Below are 25403 nucleotides of genomic sequence, written 5' to 3'. Positions count from 1 at the left end.
TAACCCCTTTCTTTCCAGTTACCTTCTGAATACTTTTCCTTCTCTGTCCAGAGCTTCAACTGTCAGGATGTTGTTCTTTTTACTATGCCACATTAAATTGAAAGGAGTAAACCCTGGGGAGCATGTTACTTGGTACCTTTAATAGTAATAGTTGGGTTTCCTATTACTTTCCTAAGGGGAAAAGTTTTCTAAAGATGTTTTGTATTTACCCCTTGAATGTTGGCAATTGGCATGCACCTAAAAAATAGTTTGTTCTCTCCCCCATACTTGGGACTCATAGGAAATGCCTTTGTGCATGTATAGCTTTAAACTTTCCAATATAAGAGGATGGTTTTTACCTTTCCCTTTGTGTATCCTTTTGCCCACTGAACTCTGGGCACCTGAGCTTTGGGTCCCATTGCGTCAAGACTGTTAAGCCCATCTCAGTGATCCCTGCCACAGGCAGCAGAAGGAAGCACATTTATCCTCTTTGAGGAAGAAAAGCCCTGTCTTTGAGTTATGGATTATGAACATGGCCTCAGGTTGATCTCCGAGCAGGAGCCAGGTTTCTCCTGGCTTGTAACATAGGAAACGATATGCATGGTGCCTGTGGCAGGTCTTATTGTGCTTTGATTTTGTATTTGGCATTCATTAGCTGTCCCCAAGGTCCTCATGACTATAGTTTGCTTAGGCCAAAGCTCAACGCGGAGAGAACGGTGTTGTACTCAAGCCAGGTTTTCTGTCTCCCCAGGCTGGTTGTGAGTTCTTTAGAAGCTCTGGAAAGCTGCTTTGCCGTTGGCCCAATCATCGAGAAGGCAAGTCACTTTTTCAAAGCACATGGAAGCTTTCTGAAGAGGCAGGAAGTCAGTGGAGTTGTCTGAGGTCCTGAGGCCTCACAGCTAAAGAACATTTATAGCAGCATAATCTTGATTTGCTAAGAAGCTCCAGAGAAGTCTTCAGCTTAAGGCCTTATGTCCTACTTTTCAGGCCCATAGTGAGCGTGTGTCATAGAATAGGATGCGTGTTGGTACAAGAACACTGTTCTGGGAATCATGAGCTTAGATTCCATTTCTTCCTCTGGTAAGAAGGAGGATTATAATTTCTGAAACTTTTTTTTTTCCCTTTGCAGTCCATGGAGCATAACCTAGCCCTGGTGGCCTAGAAGGAAGGAAGGGCAGGCAGAGTGTAGATAGTTCATTCTACCTTGAGTTGGTGGGGTTAGTGATAACCCTGCTGTCTTTTGCCTCAGGAGAGAAACAAGAATGCTGCTCAGGAGCTGGCCACTTTGCTGTTGTCCCTGCCAGCACCTGCCAGTGTCCAGCAGCAGTCCAAGAGCCTTTTGGCCAGCCTGCACACCAGCCGCTCGGCCTACCACAGCCACAAGGTAACTGTTCTCTCAGGGAAAGGAAATTGCAGTGCTGACAGGGAATCAAATAAGTTAGCTTTTCATTGTAAAGCGACAGCACAGCAAAGTAAGATAGAGAGTGGATAGCATTCAGATTAGACCTACATTTTACAGAGTTTCTCCTGAGAAATTCTCAAGTGCCACTCAAAACTGAGGGTAAACCAGTGACTGGGCCCCTGGTTTGTACTTATTTTTCTGTCACTCTAACAGGATCAACAAGACTTAAGAAAGAGAAGGAAGGATATTGAGTGTGGGTAGCCTTCTCGCTGGAAAAGGGTGAGGTGAGGGAGTCCCTCAGGAGATAGACTGTTAGTGTTTTCGCTCCCTCAGCTGTGGCACAGCACGAGAGGTGTACTGTACTTGTTGGTGAGACAAGTGTTGAATAGTTGTTGGAGTGCCTCTGATGGGAAAATCTGGGGAAAGAGGGTATCACTTACAAAAGAAAGGCATTGCCAAAGGAGACAAATTGGGCCAATTTCTGTAGATGGAAAAGATGACAGTTCAGACCCCTGCAGAAGAAGGGCTCTGAGAGGAGCCGTCAACCCAGAGCTTTGGTTAGCTTCTGTGTCTCCAACCCGGAGAACTGAGAAATGTGAGTTTAACCTGCTGAGTCTCTCGAGGAAAGGCAATTTTGGAAACATTGTCCTTGGCTAATATGAATTTGCTAAGAAATGACTCTTCTATTGTAGGAGAAAGAAATCTAGCAGTTCTGGAGAACTGAGTAGATTTGAATTTTCCCATCATACTTTGATACTGCAGGGTTTTTATTTTTTAATGACATTAATATTTTATGTATTAAGAAACTTAACTATATGGGGCTGCTTTGAAGATCTGTTGTAGGTGATTGGTGTTCATTGGCCTGTTCTCTTGAGAGGAGGTAATAATCCTGGTGATCTGCCAGCTTTTCTCTCCTCTTTGCTTTTGTACCCAGCTCTTGCTTATGGCTGACGCTTTGTGCTCCTGTTGTTTTATAGGATCAGGCCTTGCTGAGCAAAGCTGTGCAGTGTCTCAACACATCTAGCAAAGAAGGCAAGGATTTGGACCCTGAGGTGTTCCAGAGGCTAGTGATCACAGCTCGCTCCATTGCCATCATGCGCCCCAACAACCTTGTCCACTTTACGGAGTCAAAGCTGCCCCAGATGGAAACAGGTGAACTTGGCCTCTGTGGCCGTGGTCCTGAGATCTGCTTCATATGCCTATTTACCCTCTCATTCTTACTGTTCTTACTGGCCTCTGACTGACTGCATGCTCAGAGACAGGGATTTTGCTTCCTGGTCTTTATACCTTGTAGGGCCTTTTGACATTGAGATTGCACAATTTTAAACACATTCTTTTTCCAGTGCTTATACTTTTGATTATCCTTGAGTTTACTTAGTGTTCCAGACATCAGATATAATCTGTCTCTGAAGTTATTACCTCTTAGGAGCTTCAGGGGAAAGCTAAGCTTGGTTGGGTCCTGGTTGCTTTAAAGCAACTATGGCATATCTTTCACTTTCATGCCGTTCTTTTGCCAGTGCTATTATTAATATGTGTAGCAGCTTTCTCAGTGCTCAATGCTATTTCCTCATCTCCTCTTCTGTTGGCTGGGTAGCAAACCTGTTTTGTCATTGTCAAATTGAGTTGATTGCTGCCTTTACAGTTCTCTGTTATTTACATGCTCCCATATGCGTCATCATCCTGTTCCTCCTTTTAATATTACAATCCCAGAATTATTCTAGAGAGATCTCTAGAATGTTCAGATGTTCCTCTACATTTTAGAAGTTGAACAGTTGGAACTGAGATCTTTGAATCTGTGGTAAACATCCTAAATGCTCCCCGTTCTTCTTAATTCTAACATACAATGTTTTCTGCGATATTCCTTTCCCAGACTGTTTTTTTCCTAGATGTGCCTGCTGGAGTCTAGGGATAGTTGGCATATTGATTGGGGCCCCACTTGAAACTCCCTCCCCAGGCAAGCTTCCTTGACCTGAGTTAACCTTAAAACAAATTAAATTCCATCTCAGATTTACCATCGTTGATAATTTTCTTTCTCCTGCTTAGAAGGAATGGATGAAGGGAAGGAACCGCAGAAGCAGTTGGAAGGAGATTGCTGTAGTTTCATCACCCAGCTTGTGAACCACTTCTGGAAACTCCATGCATCCAAACCCAAGAATGCCTTCTTGGCACCTGCCTGCCTTCCAGGTATGTTAAAAGGGATATTTGAATCTTGGTAATGAAGCCTGATATAAGTTCTGTCTTTGAACAGCTATGACTGTTAGCCATTAGCTTTCGTTCTTCATAATCCATTTCTTCCAGAACTCATAATTGAGAAGTAGAAGTCTGCGAGATAAATGCAATGTTCCTGAGACAGGAATTTAGCAGTGTGACAGGGTGGGATTTTCTTGTACCATATCTTTTCATCAGGGTTGAATATTTTACATAAAGAGGCACTGTGTGTGTGTGTGTGTGTGTGTGTGTGTGTGTGTGTGTGTGTGTGTGTCTCCTCAGTGGTTTATAATTGTTTTTAAAAGTCTTTGACAACTTGGCTTAAAGCCAGCTCAAAAGGCACAAGTATCTTGAGGATTATTCTATTTCTAAGCTATTTGGTCTCTAACTTCTTACACTATTGAAAATTCAGATGGAAGGGTAAGGGTCTGAATAGCAATATAGAAAAGTAGGATGATCCTGGTGCTCATTCATGTTTGGAGGACACTTGGGTGGTAAACCTAAAAGACATGTCAAGGTTATGTTTTGTCATCACCTGAGGTTGGGGAATATTAGGGAACATTTAGTATCTGCCTTCCTCTTCATATTTCCTTGCCTTGTCTTTTGATATCCAGAGAGAGTAGACAGCTACTTATTTCTGTGACTCAAGATATCTGGAAAGACTTTTGAGGATAATTTGGGAGTCTAGGAAACTGTTAATGAAACAAATCACAAATAATACAGGCTACTGTGTGTGAGTGTGTGTGTTTGTCATTTTGTTTGCATGACCTTTTACATGGAGATAAAAAGTTACACTTTTGTCTCAGACTCTCAAGTAGTTAGAGTTTTTTCCTCCAGATTTTCAAATAATGTTTGTCTCTCCTTTAGGACTAACTCATATTGAAGCTACTGTCAATGCTCTGGTGGACATCATCCATGGCTACTGTACCTGTGAGCTGGATTGTATTAACACAGCATCCAAGATCTACATGCAGATGCTCTTGTGTCCTGTACGTAGCATTACAATCCCAGAGAGCTCTCAGCAGCCAGGGAATATCTGGAAAATTGTTTTTAGCTTGCTAAGCTAATGAAATAAAATATACTTAAAGGAAGCTGAAGGGAATGAAGTTTTGAATATCAATAAAAGCTTTAAGATCTTACTCCATGGAAGAGAAAGATTTGGAAAGGGGATGGGCTTAGTCTTTCTTATTCAGTGCTGAATCACCAGGGACTAGCCTGCTGCTTGCTACATAGTAAGTGCTAGGTAACTCAGTGAATTGTGACTTAAATGAGCACATGAATGAAAGTAGTACATCAGGATTTCTATTTCCAGTGACCCTTTCACAGAAGCTAAGTGTTAAAACTACCGATTTTAGCACAGAGCTAAGACGCGCACTGGGGGCCTGATCATCTGATAAAAAGCAGAAACCATTTGTAAGGGGCCAAAATGGCCTCAGGAGCAAATGACCTCCCAGTCTATCCCCAGGAACTGAGAGACAGGAAGTTAGTGAATGGCTCTTATGTGTGCCAGAACAGGAAGGGGGGATTAACTTAACCTGCTGAACTTGGTCCGCTGGGTTGCAGGTGAGAGTAGAGAGGTATTCCACGTGCTTGTGAGTGAGTGACCAAGAAAGGAAAGTGTTTTATAGAGAGTTTCATGAATAATATGAGAGCAAAGCGTGACAGTTTCGTTTTAAACCGCAGGATCCTGCTGTGAGCTTCTCTTGTAAACAAGCTCTAATTCGAGTCCTAAGGCCCAGGAACAAACGGAGACATGTGACTTTACCCTCTTCCCCTCGAAGCAACACTCCAATGGGTAATGTGAGGTCTGGGTTTAGGCTCAAGCCTGTATTTGGGAGGAGGGGAGAGAGGGAGGTACAGTAGCATTGGATGTACTGCTCATGTTGACCAAGGTCCTGGAGACTTTATGTATCTATCTTTTTTCTAATCCTACCTCACCCCATAAAGAATTTAGGTGGCACATCAAAATGTATATAGTAAGTAGGATAAAAATAAAGATTAAAGGCCATGGGAAAATAAAAGTACCATAGTAAAATCAAAATACAGAAAATTCGCATCACAAGGTCCTGCATGTTTGGTAAGCGAGGGTCTTATATTTGGCTGAAAGCTTCCTAAGAGCCATAGCAAAAATAAAATCGCAGTGAACAAAGACAAAACAAAAACGTAACTTTTCTTGGGGTAGAAGCTCTTCATTAAATGTCCATTTTGTTGCCAAAGGGGCAGAATCCTTAGTGGACTTACCTACAATAAGTTGGAGAGCAAATTTCACAGGAATTTCTCTCACGATACACTTGGACACAGTCAAGGGCATAATATTTTATGATTGAGTAAAAGCAATTCTAAAAGGTGTCTGAATAACAGAATTATATAATTCTGGTTACTTGGCTTGATTTAGAAGTAAATTTCAAATGAAAGTCACTATGTACTTTTAAATTTTCTCTTTCTTTCTTTCTTTCTTTCTTTCTTTCTTTCTTTCTTTCTTTCTTTCTTTCTTTTCTTTCTCTTCCTTCCTTCCTCCTTTCTTTCCTTTCTCCTTCCTTCCTTCCTTCCTTCTTTCTTTTCTTTTCTTTCGTTCTTTCTTTTTCAGAGTCTCACTATGTCGCCCAGGCTAGAGTGCAATGGTGCGATCTCAGTTCACTGCAATCTCTGCCTCCCTAGTAGCTGGGATTACAGGCGCGTGCCACCGCACTCAGCTAATTTTTGTATTTTTAGTAGAGACGGGATTTCACCATGTTGGCCAAGCTGGTCTCGAACTCCTGACCTCAAGTGATCCGCCCGCCTCGGCCTCCCAAAGTGCTAGGATTATACGCGTGAGCCACTCCCCGGCCTTTACTTTTAAATTTCCTAATAGCAATATTATAAAGAGTAAAAAGTAAAATTGATTTACTAATTATTTAATCCAGTATATCAAATGTTATATCAACATCTTGTCAATATAAAAAATTTATTAGTGAAATATTTTGCCTGTTTCGGTACATTTTGGGAATCCAGAATGTATTTTACACTAGTGGCACATCTCCTTGTAGACAGCCATGTTTTAAGTGCTCAGTAGCCACATGTGGCTGGTGGACAGTGCACGTCTAGAGGATTGTACACAACTTTGTAACTTTCAGACAATCTTCCTTGCGTATCATTTATCTTGCCTAAGCTTTTGGCAGCAGTTTGTGGCTCTTTTCTCTAGCAAGAACCTAGAGTGGAGATAGTTTATGTTTCTAATGGACATATTTGCATGCTTTAGCAATCCATCGAGTGGAAGGTGAGGTCTCTATCCTCTTCTGACAATTAGGAGTCTCACCTGGACATCTTCCTTATTAGAAGGCCTTCTCACCTTCACACAAAAGTGGGCACAGGCAGGACCTGCTTGGTGTCCTTGGTTTCCAGTCAATGGTTTTACATTTCAATTCTGGTTCTTCTCATAATAATTACATAGTGTGAAAATCTCACTGACCTAGTTGTTTTAGAAAAAAATAGTGAAATAAATTCTAATCTGCCATGACAGACAAAAGGTAAAGATCCCAATCATATGATTTTTCCTGGCTTATCCAAGGTCTCCTGAGAGTTAGTGTGAGTTTGGGGGGTCTACTGGTTTTAGATCTCTCAGCTTTATGGAAATCCCTTTGGAATCCAAAGTTGTTTCCTTCACCAGCTGGAACATTTTATTTTTGTGGAGGGCAAGCTGTTGCAGCCAACTCCATCTTCCCAGATGCTGTAGGTCCAAGAAGTAAGAGAACAAGGCCAGGCATAGCACCCCGGAGTTCTCCCACTAAAGCCCAGGGTGCTAGCTGGTAGCATGTCTTGGGTTTTTGTTGCCACCTGACTTATGGCACCATGTGCCAAGGGAGGAAAGCAAGCACCTTCAGGTGACTGGGATTTCTTTGACTCAGGAGACAAGGATGATGATGACGATGATGACGCAGATGAGAAAATGCAGTCATCAGGGATCCCGAATGGTGGTCACATCCGTCAGGAAAGCCAGGAACAGAGTGAGGTGGACCATGGAGATTTTGAGATGGTGGTGAGTCTCTGGCAGCAGGAGAAGGGGAGGAGGAGCTTCACAACTCTCCTCTAGCTCTTATTCAGTGGACTTCCAAAAGTTACCACTTACCATGGGACACTGACAGAGCTTTCTCTCTGCAGTCTGAGTCGATGGTCCTGGAGACAGCTGAAAATGTCAACAATGGCAACCCCTCTCCCCTGGAGGCCCTGCTGGCAGGCGCAGAGGGCTTCCCCCCCATGCTGGACATCCCGCCTGATGCAGATGACGAGACCATGGTTGAACTAGCCATTGCCCTGAGCCTGCAGCAGGACCAACAAGGTAGAAGGCCATGCCAAGAACAAAGCGGCCCATTGGCCTTGCACAGGAAAAGAGGGTTTGGCAGTTACTGATACCCAGCTGACTTAGTTTGTCCCCAGATTTGGGGAGAGGTTGATCTGGGTGAGAGCTGTTCAGAGATACAGGTGGAGAGTGAGAGGGATGTGGCGGGAATTTCAGTCTGAGTGCCAATCTCATAGTTTCTGCCAGTTTGGGTTGTTTCCTCTTGAATCTTAGATTCCTCCAGCCTATGTCCTGCCTGAGCTGAAGGAAGCATTCCACCATCTCTGTAACTGAACTTGGTGGGTGGACAGCAGTGGCTGTTGGCTAACTTCCTTTAGGCCAGGGGGGGTCACATGCTGGTGTTTGGAGACTCTTGAGGGCAGCAGGTGGCCAAAGCAGCGCTGTGGATGGGACCTGGAGGGGATGTTGTGCTCACTCTCCACTTGTTTCCCAGGCAGCAGCAGCAGTGCCCTGGGCCTGCAGAGCCTGGGACTGTCCGGCCAGGCACCCAGCTCTTCCTCTCTGGACGCAGGAACCCTCTCTGACACCACAGCATCAGGTAACTGTCCACAGCAAGGAGCATGGCTCAGGGCCCCAGGACCCTCAGGCCTTGTTTCCACTGCTGTGAGAGTGTAATGGGCAGCTGCTTTGACAGGCCATTCTGGACTTCCTGCTTCTGCCTTGGCTTTAGAAAGATGGGTGTGGAGGGTGTAGTGCTGTGGCTCGGCCCCACCGCGCACAGCTCCGCTTCCTCACACTTTGCATGCTGCCTGGCTTCAGCTACTTCCCCACGGAAAAGCCGAGAGAGCGGCATGCAGGCTGATCAGCTACAGGGCTTCCACTTCAGCTTCCGGCGTTCTTTGTTAGAGTTCTAACATTTTAGACAGTATTGAAAGGGAGACAAGAAATAGAACTCATACCTTTTACCTTTTTTATCTTCATTTGCAAATAAAAGGAGAGCTACAAGAAGCTAGATTGTACTTCAGAATTCTTGTTCAGTGTGACCAACCATCAGGGATCTGTGAGCTTGAGAGAGAGGGTTTTTATGGACAATTAAAATCTATAGCAAATTTCCAGAACTCATCTTCTGTTTATTTTTAATCTTTTCCCTAATCTGATTTAAAAAAAAATGTTTCCTGAATAGAGAGTTGGACCAAATGGAGATACCTGGTCAACCCCTGAGTAATTTAAGGGTTGATTTATAGTTTTTTAGACTGATGCTTCCTTGTGTTTGTTTTTTTTCTTTTCTTTTGGAAGTTTTAGCCTGGGTAGATAAGAAAGGGAGAGAGCGGCTGGCCCCACCTGCTGCCATGGCTTGTTGCTTTTCTCAGGTCTCTTTAGTTGCTGTCATTTCAGGCTCTGAGGTTGCTGTTGTGTTGTGCCAGTCGTGTTCCTGCTGTGCTCTGTGGCTGTCTTGGCTTTCCTCCCCCATGTATCTCATCCAGCATTTTCCTCCTGTCTCAGCTCAGCCCTGATCCTGGATGCTGTGGCTGTCTCTGGGGAATTTCCTTGCTTCATTATTAGCATCTGATGAGGATGATTAGGAGGTGTGAAATTTCCCAATGAGCTCCCCTCTGGACCACTTGCTAAAAAAACCAAAACAGGGTTGATTCAAGAGCTCATGCTAAGTGATTTCCTAACATAAGCAAAAATTGACTGATTTCAAAACAAGTCTCATTAAAATTCGGAGTTCTATGCTTTGAATGGTAATGGCTAGTTTCAGATCTCTCAGCAGGTGTCAGTAACACCTAAACAATGGTGACCATGAAGCATTTTAGCTAGAAAATTCAGCGTCCATGTCACAGATTCTTACTGAATCTCTGCACTGTTCTACTTGCACTGTAACGTAAACAGTGAAGGAAATACCCAGTGAACTGGGTTTTCTTCACTCCTGTCTAAGTACTGTTTGCAATGCACCGTGTATAGTGTTTGTTCCTGTTAGTGATTAACCAGCAAAGCAAATCTTTCCCTTTTTTCTTTGACGACAGGATATATAAACTGCATTGTGTCCTATGCACTATGTGGTTTGATGCTTTCATCCCAAGGAGGGCTTTTTTTTTTTTTTTTTTTTTTTTTTTTAACCTGTAACAGCTCTCGTTACTCTCTCAGCTCCAGCCTCAGACGACGAGGGCAGTACAGCAGCGACAGATGGTTCTACCCTACGGACCTCTCCTGCTGACCACGGTGGTAGTGTGGGCTCGGAGAGCGGGGGCAGTGCAGTGGACTCAGTGGCTGGCGAGCACAGTGGTAATGTGCCATGACGGGGGTCCTGTCTCCTTGGGCAGAGGGTGGGGATAAAACAGGAATCTCTGCTTGGGTCTTGGGGTTGGTTTTTGCAAAGAAAAGTTATAGAGACTCATTGAAAGTCTTGTGGACTCTGAAAGTCTTGTGGGATTCATTTGGCCTCAATTTTCGAGTTTCAAATGTTTAGTGGCTTAAGCTCAGGGGGTTAGTATTGAAATATTTTACAGATAACTAATTATCTGTTAGTGGAAAAAAAGCAATGACATGTGTAATTCTTTTTTTTTCCTCTCTGAAACTGCAATAATATGCATAATTATAAGTCATGATTAGCCTAAAACAGTTATTATGTGACCTTGAAACCCATTATCCTATGGTTTCTGCTCCTTATTTATTTGGGGAAGGGTTTTTTTTAAGCGATCTTATTGTTAATGATCTGATGTGTTAACATAGCAGACTGTCCCCACAGTCTACTAGCTGATGAAGTGGGGCTCTAGAATGAGGGAACATGACAAAGCCATTTTGGTTTGACCTTCCATATCAGTCTGTGGTTAGCAATTAGATACAATTTTTACAGAGGAGATTAACAGCAGCTGATAATTTCTAGATTCCCATATCAGTGTATGCGTCCTCTGAAGTATGAGATAGAAATGTATTAGCATCTGAGATTAAGATCATATACGTGGGTCTTAGGTACTGGGGAAGGGTGAATGGCTACTGTGAGAGTGATTTAATATAGTGCTGTGGGGTCTTACTTAGCTTTACATATAAGAAAAAAATACTACCAGTTATTGTCTAATGCTATCAGTTACTGTCTAACTATTGCTGCTGCTTTAGAATGCACTGGGTTCCTTCATGCTTTGGGAGTTGATTTGTGCTTTTTAAACCATTTCCCTCTAGTGTCTGGCCGGAGCAGTGCTTATGGCGATGCTACAGCTGAGGGGCATCCGGCTGGACCAGGAAGTGTCAGCTCAAGCACCGGAGCCATCAGCACCACCACTGGGCACCAGGAGGGAGATGGCTCCGAGGGAGAAGGAGAAGGAGAAACTGAAGGAGATGTCCACACTAGCAACAGGTCAAGACCTAGTCCTTCACAGTTAAGAGGCTTGCCTATCTGAGACTATTTCAGGAATAGTAGGACTGATCAGTTGCAGGAGGTAGAGTGGTGATAACAGCATATTTCTTTTGAAATATAAAGGTGTAAACTTCTGAAACAGTTTAAAGTCTTAGGAAGTGCTCTAGGTCTGTCTTTGTCTTCGAATTATATTAATTACGGAGAGAATAGAAAGTGGTCTTTCTCTTGAGGCTCCTCTAAATATCTTAGTAACTGTAAAGTGATTGTCATAAAAACATGTCTTCCTTACTCAAATCTTTCCAGTTTCATCAATATCTGTACACTCAATATATGGCATCTTCTTTACAAATGGCACCGCTGGAGGCTCAACATTTAGGTATACATATTAGGTGTCCTAGAAGTGCTCCTTGTTCAGCATGTTTGTAAGGTAAAGGAGAAATAAGACATAGCAAATATATGCATATGGCTAGAAATACCAGTGGTGGAGCATTTTGAAATTGAAAGTGGTCTATAAAATCCTAATCCACTTTTGGGCTGGAGTTTGGTACTAGATGGTAAAGTGAATGTATTCTTAACCCAGAGATAACTAGAGAAATAGAAGAAAAACCTGAAAATAAGACTCATGATACAATGTTTGTTGAATTTGTTGAGGCCAGCAGTTGTTACATTAGTGCAAAAATAGTAAGTCAGAATTTTTTTTTTTTTTTTGAGACAGGGTCTCCCTCTGTCACCCTGGCTGGAGTGCAGTGGTGTGAACACTGCTCACTGCAGCGTCAACCTCCCAGGCTCAGGTGATTCTCCTACCTCAGCCTCCCGAGTTGCTGGGACTACAGGTGTGCGGCACCACGCCTGGCCAATTTTTGTATTTTTTGTAGAGATGGAGTTTTGCCGTGTTGCCCAGGCTGATCTGGAACTCCTGAGCTCAAGTGATCCGCTCACCTCCACCTCCCCAAGTGCTGGGGTTACAGGTGTGAGCCACTGTACCTGGCCCAGAGTTTTGAACTAAATGATTTGTATCAGGGAAAAAAAATGGTGCCTGATGCAGTCAGGCATCAGAGACATTTAAAAGGGGCATCAAAGAGTGCCTTCCACTTTCCCCGTATCCTACTGCTTGAATGTAAGCCACTTACATCGCTGGATGAATTTCTCTGGTTCTGTTAATAGATAATATTTTGATAGAGTTTTAAAAAAATCTTCTAACATTTTTCTTAATGTGATTTCTAGGTTAATTCCCTTATGTTCAGTTAACTTGGTCTCTATGATTTTTTTTAAAATTTACTTTAAACATTTAAAATCCAGCCTACTTTTGTCTTCTATTTGATATAGTTGAGTTCATTTATAATTAATGTTGATTGCTAACAGATTTGGAGTGGATGTATGTTATTACTTTGTGCTTCTTATTTGTTCTATGTGTGTCCTTTTCTTTGTGGCCTTCTAATGAGTTGACTTGCTAGTTTTTTGTTCCTGTTTCTTTCGTTTTTTCCTCCAACTCTGCAAGTTTGGAAGTTGTTTACTCTGTTTTTAATCTTTCAGTGGTTATACTATGCATTTTAACATGCATACTTACCTTATCCAAAATGAAATTTAACTAATTGCTGTACCTTCTTCCTGAATAATATGAGGATCTTAGAAGACTTTACTCCTTTGTGTGTTTTAACTTTTTTAATGTCTTCTTAAAGCCTTTAGGATTTTATAGTTTATATGGTCAGTGTTTGTTAAAGTTTTACTCATATGTTTACCATTTTCTGTGCCTAACATTTCTTTATGCCTCTGAGACCTCCCATCCAGGATCATTTTTTTCCTGAATGATAATCATTTAGATTTTCCTTTAGGGAGGTTTTCTGGTTTACACTATCTCAGATTTTGTTGGTCTGGAAATATCTTTATTGAACTTACATTTGGGGATGTATTTTTTTTTTTTTTTTTTTTTTTTTTTTTTTTGTATTTTTAGTAGAGACGGGGTTTCACTGTGGTCTCGATCTCCTGACCTCGTGATCCGCCCGCCTCAGCCTCCCAAAGTGCTGGGATTACAAGCGTGAGCCACCATGCCCGGCCTTGGGGATTTATTTTTGATGGGTATAAAATTTTGTGTTGGCAGCACCCCCGACCTCCCCAGTTGAAAATGGTATTCTGTTATTTCCTCACTTTTGTTATTTCCAATGAGAAATCACCTCCTATTTTAACTGTTGCTTCTTCGGAAGTAATGTCTTTACTGCTGCTTTTAAGATCTTCATTTGTCATTATTTTTGCAGTTTTACCAGGATATGTGATTTATTTCTTTACATTTATTTTGCTTAGTAGTCTTTGGGACTCTTGGATGTGTGGGCTAGTGTCTTTTATTTTGGAAAAATCTCATCTATTAATCTTATCAGATATTCTTTTTGTCTTATTTTATGTTATTTCTCTTTCTGAGATTTCAGTTAAATAGATGTGAGACCATCATATTGTCTTCTTCATGTGTCTTAAAATCTCTTTTTCTTTTGTGTTCCTTGTGCTTAATTGTTTATATATTTCTTGATCTATTTGAGTAGCATTAAAAAACATCAAATACGTAGGAATAAATTTGAGAGATATGTAAGACTTCTACTCTGAATACTGTACAATCTAAGAGAAATTAAAGACCTAAATAAATGAAGAACTACATCATGTTTATAGATTGAAAGACTCATTGTGAAGATAATTGTCTTCATATTGATATACAGCCATGTGATCCTAGTCATAAATTTTGGCTGGAGTTATGTGTTAAAATTGACAAGTTGATACTAATATTTATGTCGATTAGCCAAGGCAATATTGAAGAAAATTCATAAAGTTAGAGGACTTTATAGAATTACAGCTTATTATAAAGCTATGGTAATTAAGACAGTGTGATAATGGTATGAAGATAGACAAATAGATTAGTGGAATGGGCTGGAGTTCAGAAACAGCTTCACACATACCTGGTCATCTGATTTATAACAAAGGTGACACTTATGTACAATGGGGGAAAGGAGGGTTTTTTCAATAAATAATAATGGGTCAGCTGGAAACGCACATAGAATAAAATGAATCTTGACCTGATCTTATATGCAAAAATCATTGGATTATAGATGTAAATACAAAGGGTAACACTTTATTGTTTTTAAAAGACAAAATGTCTTCATAACTTGGGTTTGGCAAAGATTTATTGAATAGGACACAAAAGCATTAAAGGGAAAAAAAATCTATGAACTATATTCTCAGCAGCTATTCGTTTTCTCCTCCCCTCTTCTCAGTGTTAAGATTTCAGTTAGGTAGTTTTTCTTATAGGCTCCTAGGCTAGAGTGGGGTGGGGGATGTGGGTGCAGGGAAGAGTGTGAAGGGAAGTCATGAATTTCAGTTTACTTTTAAAGTGAGGGTGTAGCCTTCTGTGGTTCTTCTGTGAGGTGAAGACCTTCCCCACTGTCCACAGAGGAGGTCTAAAGAAAAAAAAAGAATGAAGACCTTCCCCACTTGAGGAAGATTCTTTGCTTTTATTCCTATTCCAAATGCCCTGTGAGGTCCTGGCAGCCAGAGGGTCAAGTTGCCTTCAGAACATCTTGGCCTTAACTTTTCAAATTTAAAATTTCCTAAACTTTGTCTCTGAGTTCTGCTTACATCTTTGGCCAGTAACTTTTTAATTGCTAGTGAGCTCATTATTACTTTTATTTTGACTTTGTATCTGATAATCTTTCTTAGTTTACTTATTCTTGTTTTGTTTTCTTTTAAGACAGTCTCACCTGCCCAGGCTGGTGTGCACAATCATAGCTCACTGCAACCTTGAATACCTAGGCTCAAGGACTCCTCTTGCCTCAGCCTTCTGAGTAGCTAGGCGCATGCCACCATGCCCAGCTATTTTCATTTATTTTTGAGACAGAGTCTCACTCTGTTGCCCAGGCTGGTGTGCAGTGGCACAGTCATAGCTAATTGCAACCTCAAATGCCTAGGCTCAAGGAATCCTCCTGCCTGAGTAGCTAGGTGCATGCTACCATGCCCAGATGTTTTTAATTTTTTTTTTTTTTTTTGAGACAGAGTCTCACTCTCTTGCCCAGGCTGGAGTGCAGTGGTACAGTCTCAGCTCACTGCAATCTCCAGTTCCCAGGTTCAAGCGATTCTCAAGCCTCAGCCTCCTGAGTAGCTGGGATTATAGGCATGTGCCACTACACCTGGCACCCAGCTAATTGTTGTATTTTTAGTAGAGACAGAGTTTTGTCATGTTGACCAGGTTGGTCTCGAACTCCCAACCTCAGGTGATCCACCCACCTTGGCCTCCCAAAGTGCTGGGATAACAGGTGTGAGCCACCGTACCCAGCCTAGTTTTTTTTTTTGTTGTTGTTGTTTGTTTGTTTGTTTGTTTTGTCGAGACAGCATCTCACTATTGCCCAAGCTGGTCTTGAACTCCTGGCCTCAAGTGATCCTCCTGCCTCAGCCTCCCAGTGTTGGGATTACAGGTGTGAGCCACTGCACCTGGCTCATTTATTTATTCTAATGATAGATTCTGGTGGATTTTCTGCATCCACAATCTTATCACCTGCAAATAACAGTTTAACTTTTTTCATTCCAATCTTTATACTTTTTAAGTTTCTTTTCCTGCCTTATTGCATTGGCTAAGACCTCTTGTACAGTGTTGAAAGAAGTGATGTGATGAACATTATCTCATTCCCAAACTCAGGGTGAAAAGGTTCAATACTTTCTCATTAAGTATGATGTTAGCGTAAGGGTTTTTTGTGGATATTTATCAGATTGAGGAAATTTTGTTCCTAGTTTGCTGGGAGATTTTTATCTTAAATGGCTTTTTCAAGATTTCCAGTTTCTTGTGTTTCATGTATTGAATCACTTATATGGTATTTCTTCTTTATTTTGTTTAAGGTTATAGATTACATTAATTGATTTTTCTATTATTAAGCCTATTTAGTCATGATGTATTATCCTTTATATCATGTGACCTGATTTGCTAATTTTTAGTTTAGGCTTAAAATTTTTCTTTGAGATGTCTTTGTCAGGGATTGGTATTCACATTATTCTGGCGTCATAAAATAAGTCAGGGCATGATCCCCTTTTCTCTTGCTCTAGAAGAGTTTGTATAAGATTAGTATTATTTCTTCCGTACATTCTTACAGAAGTTCACCAGTCAGTGAAGTCATCTGAGTCTGGACTTTATTTAAGGGAAGATTTAAAATTAGGTTTATTCTTTAAATGCTAGAGAATTATTTTTATTAATTTGGTTTCAATTTTGGTATATTGTATTTTACAAGGAATTTGTTGATTTTATTAAAGTTGTCAGTTTTACTGGCATGAGCCTGTTCATATGTTTTTTTCTCATCTTTTTAATGTCTTGACAATCTGTAGTGATTTGCCTTTTTTCATTTCTGACAATGGTAACTTATTCTTTGTCAGTCTTGCTCTAGGGGTTATCAATTTTATTTGAAAGAATTGGCTTTTGGTTCTGGTTTTTTTTCTGTTGTATGTCTGCTTTCTATTTTATTCCTGCTTTTTATTATTTCCTTTTTTTTTACTTACTATTTTTTTTTTTAACTTTTTTTACTTTTTTGTTGTTGTCGTTGTTCTGCTGTTCCTGTTCTATTTCTGGCTCATGAGATACAAACCTAAATCATTTAATCATATCTATTTTAAACCTAGTTTAAAAATACATATTCAGCCAGCTCCGGTGGCTCATGCCTGTAATCCCATCACTTTGGGAGGCCGAGGCAGGCTGATCACTTGAGGCCAGGAGTTCAAAACCAGCCTGCCCAACATAGCAAAACCCTGTCTCTACTAAAAATATAAAAATTAGCCTTGCGTGGTGGTGTGCACCTGTAATGCCAGCTATTTGGGAGGCTGGGATAGGTGAATCACTTGAATGTGGGAGGTGGAGGTTGCTATGAGCCGAGATCACACCACTGCACTCCAGCCTGGGTGACAGTGAGACTCTGTCTCAAAAAAACAAACAAAAAACCATATTTGAAGCAATATATTCTTCTCTAAAATTCCATCTTAATCTTGCTTTGGCTGCAGCTCACATATTTTGATAATGTTGTGTTTTGATAATGTTGTATTTTCATTGCTGTTCAATTCAAATTATTTTCTAAATTCTGTTGTAATTTAGTCTTTGGCCCATGGGATATTTAAAAGTATGTTACTAAATTTCTAAACATTTGGGAATTTTGTAGTTATCTTTTTGTTATTGGTTTATATTTTAATTTTACCATGGTTGGGAACATACTGGGTAATTGTAGATTTGTTTGTTTGTTTGTTTTTTGAGACGTAGTTTCACTCTTGTTGCCCAGGCTAGAGTGCATTGGCATGATCTTGGCTCACTGCAACCTCTGCCTCCCGGGTTCAAGCGATTCTCTTGTCTCAGCCTCCCAAGTAGCTAGGATTACAGGCGTGCGCGACCACGCCCGGCTAATTTTGTATTTTTAGTAGAGATGGGGTTTCTCCATGTTGGTCAGGCTGGTCTTGAACTTTTGACCTCAGATGATCCGCCCACCTCGGCCTCCCAAAGTGCTGGGATTACAGGCATGAGCCACCTCGCCTGGTGGATTGTAGATTTTTTTGAAATCTCTTGAGACTCATCACTACTTCTAAAATGGTGTTATATCTTCTTAGGATTTTCATTTGTTTTTAGGAGTAGGGTGAATTTAGGTAACCTAGCCATATTGACAGTGGAATTCTCTATAGTGGTTTTAAATTAACGTTTTTTCATGAGTAAGTTAATTAAATAATTGGTTAATGAATTATTTAAAAATTTTTTGGTTTTCTTTTCAGTCTTTGCTTGGTTGAAACATGAATTATTTTAAATAAAACAGAATTTTACTTTAAGTCACTAAAGAAAAGGAAACTGCAGTTTTTGGTGCTGTGTTTACTTTTTTTTTTTTTTTTTTTTTTAAGTTTCAAGAGTACTGTGTTAGAGTTTGAAAATAGGTTGGGTGTGATGACTTAAACCTGTAATCCCAGCACTTTGGGAGGCTGAAGTGGGAGGATCTCTTGAGCCTAGGAGTTTGAGATCAGCCTGGGCAACATAGGGAGACCTTGTTTCTACAAAAAATAAAAAAATTAGCCGGTCATGATGGCATGTGTCAGTGGTACCAGCTACCCAGGAGGCTGAGGTGGGAGGATCTCTTGAGCCCAGGAAGTCAAGACTGCACTGAGCTGTGATTGTGCCACTGCACTCCAGCCTGGGCAACAGAGTGTCCCAGGCTAAAAAAAAAATAACAAAATGAATGAATGAATGATGTTTGAAAACACTCTTCTGTGATCTTGGTCCAGGTCTAGACTCTGCTCATTTTGTTGACTTTTTTCTTCATGTGTGTGTATTCACTTGTATGTTCTCCAAATCTGAAGATATTAATCCATCTCAAAACAAATCTGTCTTATGTTTTATGTTCAAACTATTGAACTGCGCTGTCATCTCACCTTTCCTCACTTGTACCTTGTTCATCTTTGAGCAATTCTTAATCATTTGTAGTTCCCACCTAGCTTGGCTAATTATTAACAGACACATGCGTGGTATTCTGAAGAACAGTTAGCTCATTCTTTTGAGTTCTTTTTAGAATGACAATAATTTATAATTCACGTAAGACCCCGTACTTTCTTTCATTTGTTCTTTTTTTAGAGACAGGGACTTGCTGTGTTGTTCAGGCTGGAGTGCAGTGGCATGATCATCGCTCACTGTAACCTTGAACTCCTGGGATCAAGTGATCTTCCTGAGGCAGGACTATAGGCACATGGCACCACGTCTGGCTAATTTTTAAATTTTTTGTAGAGATGAGGTCTTGCTGTGTTTCCCTGGCTGGTCTTGAACTCCTGCCTCAGCCTCCAAGTGTTGAAAGACACGAGCTACCACACCCAACCCTAGACCCTGTACTTTCATCCAGACTTGTATTATTTTGAAAATATTCTGGGCTGGGGACAGTAACTCACTTCAGCTCTGTTGCCCAGGCTAGAGTGCAGTGGTGTGATCATAGCTCACTGCATCTTTGAATTCCTGGGCTCAACCAGTCCTCCCTTCTTAGTCTCCTGAATTGCTGGGACTATAGGCACACCACCATGTCCAGCTATTTTCTTTAAAACAATTTTTTTTGGTCCTTTTTTGTATTTAAAAACATTTTGTTTTTAAGAAAAGAAAAAGACAATATTCTGGATACCTGCTAAGATATGTAACACATGCATATCACACATAAAAAAAATAGGTGTGTGGTTTCTTACAAATAATCTCTAAGATAAAAATGAGACAAGGACCATTTACTAATTATGAAAGTGAATCCATTGATTTATTCAGCAACTAGATTCTTAATCTGTATGAGATTGTGTATTAGGTGACACCAGCAACCAAATTGTCAGTAGGACCTTAATTAATTTTCATCATCCTCTTGAATCAGCATATTAGCTAGAGATCCAGGGGCACATACTTAGTACAGAAGGTCAGCTGTATATCTGCAGATGAAGGCTAGGTAATGGCCAGTTGATTACACGGGAAAACTCATGGGTCCAGTAGGACAGTGTGATATTGAAACAGAACATTATATTAGGAAGATGGTGGACAAGGTGTGAGAGAGTAGAGCAGTGACTAGACTTTATAAGAATTTGGGAAACATGAGAAAGAAAGGGCTGGGTGATACAGAATTTGTGCAGCTGGGTGATACAGAATTTGTATATAGCAGAATTCTAGAAAATAATGTCTAGAGGCAGAATAGGGCCACATATTAGAAAAAAGCCATAAATCTTGCAGTTGGAGGTTTGGTTTTAAAACTGAGAACTACTAGGGCCTGGAGGCTTGGGAAATACTTTGAACTTCCCTGTAGGAGGATTTAATTCAGTGCCATCAGTTGTATTTTAGAATAGTTTCACTTTCTTTTAACAGAGTGGGATCTCTCCTTCTGTGTTGCTGACTGGCATACCGATTAGGCAGTTCTTAACTTTTTTTTTTTAATGCTGGAGATTGTTCCTAAGCATTAGGCTTCTTGTTGACCTTGGTAGCAGGGTGGGGGTGGGGAGGGAACTGTATTCAGCTGGGTCCTATTGGAGTACAGCTCATGTTTTCTATCTTTTCCCCGCCCTTTTAGGCTGCACATGGTCCGTCTAATGCTGTTGGAGAGATTACTGCAGACCCTGCCTCAATTACGAAACGTTGGCGGTGTCCGGGCCATCCCGTACATGCAGGTATCTCTTAGCTCACCTGGGTCTCTCTCAGGTCATGATTGGACCGTCCTTAAGCATGCCCACATCTCTCTTCCAGAGGACCTGGAAGCCTTTGTTTGGTATTAGGCCACAGAATAATGAAATCTAATTTTTGAACTACAAATTATAGCTCTTCATTTTATAAATGAGAAGGCTGAGGGTCAGAGAATTTTTTAAATGCCCAAGTTCATCCAGGTAGTTATTGACAGAGCCAGTGCAAAAGCCCACTTCTGAGATTCTGAGTCTCTAGTCTCTATGTTGATATTAGAGTGTGGGCCAATAGCTGTTCTTCCACTCACTAACTGTCTTCCTCAGAGGCAAAACTGTTCTTCAATTCTCAGTTCGGTGTACCACCCTTTCTCAAACTACTTTGCTTGGATATAATATAGGTTAGTCCATTAATTTTACAAACTTTTTACAAAACATTTTTTTGTAATGTCAAGTGTGGCATATATCAGAATTTGACTTTTCTGACTCTGAACACTGAAGCTTTGGATACCTGGAATTTAGAACGCTATAATGGATTACAGTTATGATTGATAGGGATGTCAGGAAGATTAGGGTTTCTTCTGAAACACCCCATATTTCGAGTCATTCTTCTTTAGGAAATTGGGTTTTGTGTTTTCTCTCTTTGACTTCTAGGTCATTCTAATGCTCACTACAGATCTGGATGGAGAAGACGAGAAAGACAAGGGGGCCCTAGACAACCTGCTCTCCCAGCTTATTGCTGAGTTGGGTATGGATAAAAAGGTAAAATCTGAGAGGCAGTCTGTGTGAGAAACAGGATTGGCTGAGATCCTTCCTCAGGTTCCCATTCGTTTCATAGAGGAACTTCACCTCGTTTCAAGGGGTAACCATCCACTGAGGGCTCCAGTTCTGTTGAGTCAACAAAAGCGTATTCAGGGCCTGCTTTGGCTCGAGCATAGTTTTGGACCCTGAGCATAGTTGAGGGCAAAGATGAAGTTCTTACCCTCATGGCCCTTTTGTGCCCAGTGAGGTGAGAACATTAAATTAGTTGTTTGTATCTTAATATGGCCTCCTAAGTGTATTGGGCTCTAGGTACCCCAAGTATAGTCCATGGATATACTGGGGGTTGTTTTGTGTCTGATTCAATCTGAGGAACATTTTAGGGCTGATGGGCTTGACTTGAAGGGATCTTGTTCAGAGAATGCCTCAAGCATCGAGTAAGTAGAGGTTTCTGGACTTACGCTTTGGCCTGCAGGATGTCTCCAAGAAGAATGAGCGCAGCGCCCTGAATGAAGTCCATCTGGTAGTAATGAGACTCCTGAGTGTCTTCATGTCCCGCACCAAATCTGGATCCAAGTCTTCCATATGTGAGGTATTTTTGCTTTGGGTTTATGGGTTTGGGGAAAGGTAAGAGGATTGTGTGGGTAGTGCTAGGGCCAGCGCAGGGGTGGTAGTCCTCTGTAAGAATAAAGGCATTGTTCCCTGAGGGGAATAAGATTCTAAGCTGTCACCTTTTCAAGAGCAGAACCTCCACCTTTTTCCGAATCCCTTCCAAATTCTGGTCTTTGCTAACAATCCCTCCAATGGAGGGGTTAAAGGGTTTGGAAGTTCCATTATTGAAAAGCAGGGCTCTCTTCTGCAAGGCACAGAGTGGCTAAGAGGATTCCCCTAGTGTATGTTGCTATAAGGTATGGTAATAAAGCAGAGAGAAAGCAATGTGTGTATGGTGAAAGGAGATTAGCACAAAGCAGAGAAGGTAGAAATTGAGGCTGCACTGCATCCAATCTTAATGAGCTTAGGGAGCTGTGGGGTTTGCTGGGATTTGCAAGGCTCTTCTAATGGTCTTATTTACAGTAGCTTTTCTCCTACTTTTTTATGCATGTGATCACTCACCCCCAACTCCTTTGGAAGCTGGTTCTATGGAAGACTCTACAGGGGGTGGGGTGGGGTTGTTCAGAAGTGCCTATAATGGAAAGTTTTCTCTCTCCTTCTTGTATTGGGCTTCTTTTCTAGTTGCTCAAGATAAAAGAGGAAACCCGTCCCCTCCAGGGGGAAAGGTTATTAAATCCTTGCCTCCCTGGCCTCTGGCACATGTGTGTGTAGCAAGGTTGGAGTTGAGAACAGGTGTGTTTCTTTGTCTTACCATGTGGTTGTTCAAAAAAGTTCCGAAAAACCTCACAAACTTCCTTGGGGAAGTTTCAGTGCAAGAGCCTGATTCACTCACTGCCATAAAGGCTAAGACTGTTGTGAGTGTGTTTCCCATCCCTAGCACCCACCTGGATCTCACCTTGTTTTTACAAGCCATTCTTCCCATCTCTGTGTTTTCTCTGTCTCCCAGTCATCTTCCCTCATCTCCAGTGCCACAGCAGCAGCTCTACTGAGCTCTGGGGCTGTGGACTACTGCCTGCACGTGCTCAAATCACTGCTGGAATATTGGAAGAGCCAACAGAATGATGAGGAGCCTGTGGCTACCAGCCAGTTGCTGAAACCACATACTACTTCCTCCCCACCTGACATGAGCCCATTCTTTCTCCGCCAGTATGTGAAGGTGAGATCTTTCCCTCATCAAAGAAACACTCGTCCTTTGTTCAGAGCACTCTTCTCTTTCCTCGCGGTGAAGAGAGCTCAAGGGGCTGAGGGTGAAGAGCCATAGGAAGGAGCCAGCATTCCTTGGTGGGGGTTAATCTCAGCGTGATTGAATAAATGACCACTTCTCCCAACCTTCTGTGGGATTCTCGTTCCTGCCTCTTTGTAAATTGGAGGAATTGAATGAAATCACGGTTATCTCATTTCACATTAAGTTTAGAAAAAGATGAGAAGGTACAAGCTAATGTCATCAGTTGTGGGTCATGACGTGTGTGTCAGATATTCCCTGTGCTGTCACCACTGAGAAGCCCTTTAACGTACTTATTAGGAAGATGGGCCTTCTGATCAGATCGATCTGGGATAAGTCCCATCTTGTGTTCTTACTTACCAGTCTTGAAGCATGGAGAAGTTCTGTCTAACCTCCCTAACCTTCAGCTTCTACAGGTGGAAAATGAGCATACAGATGGTATCTACTTTACAGGGCTGTTGTGAGCATTGAATGAGGTGCCGTTTGTAAAGGACTTAGCACAGTGCCTAGCATGTATCAATGCCCAGTCCGTGTTAACTGATCTCACCACTCTCTTCCTCACTGCCCACTCAGAATAGCTTTGAGTAGGGTAGGAATACGATAGGCATAGAGTGTGGATCTGATCGTGTCTTGCTCTTTTTTCATGACTCTTTGGTGGTTTTCCATAACTTATAGGCCAAAAAGTTCTGGAGGACCCAGCCACCTGCTTGACTCTAGTTTTGTCATCTATAACACCCTACACGCAGCCCTGCCAGCCTGCACATCTCCCAAGATGTGGCGTGTTGCCTTTGTTCATGCTGTCCCTTCTGGAATTCTTTCCTCTCCCTCTGCTCCCCTTTCTTCTCCTGTCTAGCGAATTCCTAGCCCATCTTCAAGACCCAGCACAAGCTTTGGATCCTTCGGAAAACTTCCCTAACATATATTCCCTGCCATCAAGTCTGCTCAAGAGAGCCTTGTCCTGGGTTCCCGGAGCACCCTGTGTGCTCCTTCACCTGTCTTCCCCTCTACACTCTCAGCAGAAACCATATTTTATTCCTATTTACAACTCCAGTGCTTGATACAGAACCGATGAATAACTGGGAGTTGAATATGTGAGACACATTGTGCCCTCAAACTCTTACATATTCTTTTTATGGGACCACACAGCTTGCAGGATAGCTGTTGTTTCCACTGTCCTCACATCTCTCATTTACCCCTGCCTTTTTGTGTTACATGAAGCCAGGAATCTTGGCTGAGTTTAGTGATCTTGCCCAACTTGGTTTATTTAACAATTTCTTGTTATCATGGGAAATTTTGGTTCTAGGGAATAGAATACATCTCATAGAAGTCAGAGATCCTTACTACCTTTTTTTTTTTTTTTTTTTTTTTTTTCAATTTTTTTGGCCTTTCTAGCACTCATCTTTATGTAAGCAGAGTACAATCGACCCAATGTCAAAAACCATAGAGTGAAATATTAGGACTTTTAGGAAGTGAGGTCTGCCTCCACTGTAACCTTTGCATGTAATTAAATTGCCCCCAGAAGCCTGGGCCTTCTGAGTTTATAGAATAAACTGTCGGTCAGTCTTCATTCCAGCTCTGAAAGGCACCCTTTACCACCTCCAACATGTAATATGTCTAATGAGCCAGGCTTTTTCCTAATTGTGGTCATGGAAAATCGATAGTCACAGGTTCTCATGCAAATTTTCTTCTCCCAGGGTCATGCTGCTGATGTGTTTGAGGCCTATACTCAGCTTCTAACAGAAATGGTACTGAGGCTTCCATACCAAATCAAAAAGATTGCTGACACCAATTCTCGAATCCCACCTCCTGTCTTTGACCATTCGTGGTTTTACTTTCTCTCCGAGGTAAGTGAAAGTCCCAAGCTGCATGCTTGTTGGGCTGAGGACACATCTGCATTCACCTCTGTGGGCCCCTTTCTTCCTCATCCTTAGTTGGTATTTCCCCTTGCAGAGTCCCTTTCACCTTTGTAGGTCTTGGTCTTGCCTTTCTGGAACATACTGTGTGGTAGAACTGTGGGAGATGTGTATCAAACAAGCCATACTTTACCTTCTGATTCTCTATGTTGAACTCCCCCACACGTGCTGATAGTGGGCAAGTTTAATAATTTAGGTTCTGTCAGAAAAACAAAGTATACTAGTTATCTTAACAGAGAGATTTCAATATGGGAAATTGGGTAAATGCTGTTGGACAACAAAAAAGACAAAAAGGAAACATGAGGTAACACAGGGATAGTAACTGCCTGAAGCAGTTATCAGGAAGTGGGTGCCCTGCGGGGATGTGATGTGGTTGATGCTGGGAGCAGTGAGAGAAGCTGATGATTAGAACTCACTGTGGCTGCCAGGGTGCAGGGCTGTTGCTAGGACTGCAGGCAGATGGGAAGAAGCAAGCCCCTTCTTCCTCCTGCTGCCAGTGTCCCTCCCTGTTG

The 25403-nt window shown here is 41.7% G+C and overlaps 1 protein-coding gene across 10 annotated transcripts in view; it reads left to right on the top strand.

Annotated features, from left to right (window-relative positions):
* UBR4 (ubiquitin protein ligase E3 component n-recognin 4) overlaps nucleotides 1-25403 on the top strand; it is a 142202-nt gene that overhangs the window by 63077 nt on the left and 53722 nt on the right. For 3 of the 10 annotated variants that reach the window (XM_030805617.1, XM_030805618.1, XM_030805621.1), the window contains 17 exons: nucleotides 731-794; nucleotides 1229-1363; nucleotides 2359-2533; nucleotides 3252-3335; nucleotides 3425-3565; nucleotides 4457-4578; nucleotides 5273-5384; nucleotides 7474-7604; nucleotides 7727-7904; nucleotides 8359-8463; nucleotides 10014-10151; nucleotides 11046-11220; nucleotides 20283-20379; nucleotides 21040-21147; nucleotides 21620-21736; nucleotides 22703-22912; nucleotides 24673-24822. In XM_030805617.1, the coding sequence (XP_030661477.1) occupies nucleotides 731-794; nucleotides 1229-1363; nucleotides 2359-2533; nucleotides 3252-3335; nucleotides 3425-3565; nucleotides 4457-4578; nucleotides 5273-5384; nucleotides 7474-7604; nucleotides 7727-7904; nucleotides 8359-8463; nucleotides 10014-10151; nucleotides 11046-11220; nucleotides 20283-20379; nucleotides 21040-21147; nucleotides 21620-21736; nucleotides 22703-22912; nucleotides 24673-24822 (2242 nt within the window). The remainder of the gene's footprint in view (nucleotides 1-730; nucleotides 795-1228; nucleotides 1364-2358; nucleotides 2534-3251; nucleotides 3336-3424; nucleotides 3566-4456; nucleotides 4579-5272; nucleotides 5385-7473; nucleotides 7605-7726; nucleotides 7905-8358; nucleotides 8464-10013; nucleotides 10152-11045; nucleotides 11221-20282; nucleotides 20380-21039; nucleotides 21148-21619; nucleotides 21737-22702; nucleotides 22913-24672; nucleotides 24823-25403) is intronic. The other 7 variants (XM_030805626.1, XM_030805624.1, XM_030805622.1 and 4 more) reach the window with 5 other exon arrangements.

This window comes from Nomascus leucogenys, chromosome 24 (genome assembly GCF_006542625.1).
Source record: "Nomascus leucogenys isolate Asia chromosome 24, Asia_NLE_v1, whole genome shotgun sequence".
Taxonomy (NCBI): Eukaryota; Metazoa; Chordata; class Mammalia; order Primates; family Hylobatidae; genus Nomascus; species Nomascus leucogenys.
This window is presented reverse-complemented; position numbering and strand designations above follow the sequence as displayed.